This window comes from Ixodes scapularis, unplaced genomic scaffold (genome assembly GCF_016920785.2).
Source record: "Ixodes scapularis isolate PalLabHiFi unplaced genomic scaffold, ASM1692078v2 PGA_scaffold8__174_contigs__length_109621045, whole genome shotgun sequence".
Taxonomy (NCBI): Eukaryota; Metazoa; Arthropoda; class Arachnida; order Ixodida; family Ixodidae; genus Ixodes; species Ixodes scapularis.
Genome location: NW_024609883.1, coordinates 4,589,256 through 4,594,160, shown reverse-complemented (window position 1 = coordinate 4,594,160; position 4,905 = coordinate 4,589,256). Strand labels below are relative to the sequence as shown.

Genomic DNA, 4,905 nt, shown 5'->3' with positions numbered 1-4,905 from the left:
AAAATTATTTTTGTAGAATTACGTCGGCTATTCCGACTCCGTCGGAATAGCCGACGGAGTCGCACAACAACGGCTCCTGGCAGAAAAGAAACTGACTTTCGAAGCAGCGTACGATCTCGCAGTCACGGCAGAGACTACAGCTAAGCAGCACCAAGCTATAAGCGAAAGACGACGAGAAGCGGAAGCTCAGCTAGAAATGACCGCGGAAGTAGGCTCGCGAGCTAAAATGCCGAACTCGGAAAACCACGAAAGCCAACGGGTCGCGGGGACCTGGGAGCAAGGTGAGCGGCGTTGCTTTCGGTGTTTAGGCAACCACGCAGCTGTGCGGTGCAGGTTCAAAAATGCAAAGTGCTTCAAGTGTTCAGGAAAAGGACACATAGAAAGAGCGTGCAAAGCAAATAAGACGCAAGCACAGGATCAGCTTGCTCAGACTACGGGTGACACAGGAACCGAGTACGACAGCCTATTCAGCATCGGCCAAGTAGCAAGCGCAGTACCGAAGTACGTAGTTGAGGTCGAGATTGGCGGAGAGAACGTGAAAATGGAAGTGGATTCTGGGGCTGCGCGATCTATTATCAGCCAGAGGGAGTTTAAAAAACTAGTGGTGTCAAAGCGGGGAAAACTGGAAGAGCCAGACACGCAGTTGGTCACCTGGCCAAAAGAAGGGGTACCGAAAGACTACGGTGCGTACGAGATAAGGCAGAACGAACTGTCCGTGCATCGTGACTGTGTGGTTTGGGGAAACCGCGTGGTAATCCCTGAGGTGCTGCAAAAACGTGTCCTCATCTTGATACATGCTAATCACCCGGGAGTGACGGCAATGAAAGCTATCGCGAGGTCCTACGTTTGGTGGCCGAAGATGGATGCGCAGATCGAAGAATTTGTGCGGCACTGCAAGGCGTGCCAGGAAAACCGGCAAAGTGAGCCGAAAGCGCCTACGCATTTCTGGACGAAACCGGAGCGAGCATGGAGCCGAGTGCATATCGATTTTGCGGGTCCTGTCGATGGTGCGGTTTTCCTAGTCGCAGTTGATGCTTTCTCAAACTGGGCGGAGGTGGAAATAATGACGTCAATGCACTCATCTGCAGTGATCGAGCGGCTGCGTAAGATGTTTGCAACATACGGACTGCCAGATTTGATTGTTTCAGATAATGGCACGGCGTTTACCAGCCGGGACATGCAGTCCTTTTTGAAGTTGAACGGCATTGAGTACATGTATACTGCTCCCTACCACCCCGCGAGTAATGGGAGAGCAGAACGCATGGTTCGGGAGCTAAAGTGTGCACTGAGAAAGCAGAGGCAAGGCTCTCTAGCGTGCAAGGTGTCTCGCTTCTTGTTCAAGCAACATTCCACGCCACACTCGGAGTCCGGCAAGACCCCAGCTGAGCTTATGCTGGGCAGGAACCTGCGCTCGGGCCTGTCAAAACTTCACCCCGATGCGATGGACGTGGAGTGCAAACGGCAGCCTCCAGAACAAAGCTTTCAGTGCGGTGACTCTGTCTACGCAAGGAATTTTCGCCAAGGTCCGAAGTGGTTGGCTGCTCGTGTGCTACGGCGTCGGGGTCACGTCATGTACGAGGTCCAGACATCCGACGGGAGTATCCATCGACGCCACCGGAACCACGTGCGAAGGGCCTGGGAACCAACAACTCCAACCGGCGGGACAACAGCTTCGTTTGCCCTTCCGGGAACGCCCGGTTCGGAGCCTGGCCCTCTGGAGGCCGGGGTTTCCCTTCCGGGCCCGTCAAGTCTGGGGGCGAGGTCACCTGCGGTCGAGACTCCCGTATTGAGGCGTTCTTCCCGCCAGCGTCGCCCGGTGCACCGATACGGCATAGATGACTAGGGGGGAGGGATGTGATATCGTGCCAAGTGACGTCGTGCGGTGACGCGCAGGACCAGCGACAAGCCGGCGGTGTGATATCGTGACAAGTGACGTCGTGCGGTGACGTGCAGGACGGGCAGGCGAGCGTGCGCCTTTCCTTCTCTTTCCTTCTCTTAAGCGTCGATAAGCATCGGCGCTGAACTATTTAAGCCGCGCTATCGCTTGAAATAAACCTTCTTGTTGTTGGAGCTGCTGTCTCTGCTTGGTCACTACAGATTATCATCGTACAGGAGTGCGATAAAGGGACCATAAAACTGCTTCCTACTATCGTCGGTTATCTCCCAGTTTATAACCTATCAAACACTTATTAGCTTTTATGGCCACGCACGTGTAGTCGCAAAAAATGTTGAATGAACAACTTGCTCTTGCACTTTGAACCAAAAAAGCGGCCACGAGTTTGAGACTATGAGCTGTGCTCTCTGTTTTTTTTTTCTCTTTTCTTTGTCCCAGGGTTTACAAATACAGCATGTTCTTTTCCAAGCAGCTCGCCTGCCCTATGTATTTCTCTCAGATAATGTGCCGTGAATGATCATTACGGCAATGCGCAGCGGTTGTCAATAAACGGTGCACGCGCCGCACTCTGCGCTCCGTACATTTGGCTGTTCCTGCCCTCACTGCAGTGATTGGGCTCGAGCCAATATTTGAATGTCCCGCAAGGCATAGACTGCGGCTAAGCCCAAGTGCAGTGCCAACGCAATGCTCAAGTCCAACACATGAACCCCATTCAATTATCAGTCACGACAGTTCAGAAGGTATACCCGTGGTATATCAACATCGTAGTTTCCCGAAACTGTGTCAGCAAGCTTTGCGTAGGAGCGACTGCAAAAGAAGTTCGCTTGTACTTTAAAAACTATACGAAAAAAAAAAACACGCACAGTTCAGAGGCACTGTATGTGAGAATACAGTCCACATACTCTGTCAGCATTCTTTTTGAAGTGCTTAATCTTTAAGTTCAGTATCGTTTCATGGCAAAATTTATTATTATTGTATGATGAACGTTAAGATCTCACGTTAGCTTCCTCACTGCGGTGGCAAAACTGTCCGTCTACAGTAGGGACAGTTTCAATCCAGAACAACTTTTCACTGCCTAGACCTCCTCACAGAAAATATGTCCTTTTGAGTTTGTGACATGTCAAATTGCGGCAAACACCCGAAAATATAAACTGAATTTTTTCAACTTAATCACGGTGTTGTTTTTGTTTTTGTTTTTGGAGCATGTGTTTCGAATTTTCGATGAATGCGTGGGATTCGTAGATTGCTGTAAAACAAGCATCTGTGTAGCCGGTCATCGCACTAAAGCGAAATGTTCTAAAAATAATGGCGTAAAGTACGCAGAAAACATTACGTCATCCAAATTGTCTCATTTCAGCGGACACATAAGAAGCCTTGTTTCTTATAAAGAACGCCGTGCAAATATCCTGATATTTCCAATCTCTTATGACAGCTTATACCACCAGAAATAATAGCCGAAGCTAAAGTAGTAGAGAAAGTGTATGAAACTAACAAGTAGCACAGAATTAGATGATTTCATTTGTATTTTAACATGGTTGTTTATGGGGTCTTTTGAATGGCAAAAAAAAGTATGGGACGGCCCAGTACCTCAAATGAAATAGCAATCAATATATTGCCCACAAGAAGTGCCCATAATGGACGAAGTGACGTTGATCGGCAGCTACAGGCTGCATCTCTCCCGAAAGCAGTTGTCAAAAAATGTGAGCTTGACCCACTTCGCCCTTTATGCTGAGCAGGTGCCGGACAGATGCACAGTGCATGCTGCATTGTTCATACAGGATGGAGGGCCCCTCGCGCGTTCCCCCCAGCCGACGGGAGAATACAGGTCTGAGCCGAACGCTCACTCAGCGGTCGGGTATGTCAGCCGAGCGCTGCGCCATTTTTGTTGTCCCCATCGGTGTAGTTCTAAAATAAACCACTTGGGAAAATACTCGCATTATTATTTGTCCACACGGTCATTATGTCGTGGTTGTAAACACATATTTATCTATTTATTTATTTATTCATTCTGCCAGCCGTGAGGCCAAGGCAGGAGTGGTACATATTTTCAAAAACATACCAAGGACACACAAAGAATTCAATAATTCAGTCACATCACTTGGTGACATGGGAAGAAAGAAACATTTCAATTTCCTTCACAAAAGTTGACACACTTTGAGAGTTGACTATACATTCAGGCAGCTTATTCCAGAAATCAATACATTGAACAAAAAAGGAGTGCTTAAAATGATCCGTAGAGTATTGATAGGATTGGATATTTAAGCTATGTTTTATTCTGTGGTACACCGGAGGAGACATCACGACGTATTTTCGGGTATCCAACATCGAATGACCATGAAATATCTGAAAAAAAAGTTTCATTCTATTCGTTTCTAATCTGGTCTTTATGCTAGGCAGGCCCGCTTGCTCCTTGAGTTTTGTGACCGACTCAGTCGACCGGTAGCAATTAAAGATAAATCTAGCAGCCTTATTTTGAATTCTTTCCAATTTATAAATATTTTGATTCGTGAATGGCTCCCAAACCGGACTAGCGTATTCCAGAGTTGGCAAAATTAGACACTTAAAGGCGATTAATTTGACATCGGAACTAGCGAACTCCAACTTTGTTTTAAGCATCCATAGTTTTTGAAAGGCTTTCTTACATACATAGTCAATACGGGAGTTCCAGCTTAAGTCACTTCTTAAGTGCACTCCAAGGTATTTATATTCGTTAACTTTAACAAGCGGAAGACCATTAATACTGTAGTTAAATTGTAAGTGTTGTTTTTTGCGCGTTACATTCATGTAGACCGTCTTACTTATATTCAGTTCCATCTGCCAGTCAGCACACCATTTCATTATCTTACGCAAGTGCTTGTCCAAATTTAGTTGGTCTTCATTGGAACTGATATTGGAGTAAATCACAGTGTCATCCGCAAAGTGCTTTAAAGTTACCGCGGAGTCAAAGTCCTTTCTCATGTCGCTGATAAATAATATAAAAAGAAGCGGTCCAAGCACCGAGCCCTGCGGGA

At 47.1% G+C, this 4,905-nt stretch overlaps 1 protein-coding gene across 1 annotated transcript; it reads left to right on the top strand.

Moving 5' to 3' along the window:
- Positions 1-677: 677 nt before the first annotated feature.
- On the top strand, positions 678-1,906 carry LOC121047139 (uncharacterized protein K02A2.6-like). The gene has a single exon (XM_040502148.2). It carries the CDS (start codon positions 821-823, stop codon positions 1,841-1,843), a length of 1,023 nt encoding a protein of 340 aa, XP_040358082.1. The 5' UTR covers positions 678-820; the 3' UTR covers positions 1,844-1,906.
- Positions 1,907-4,905: the final 2,999 nt, after the last annotated feature.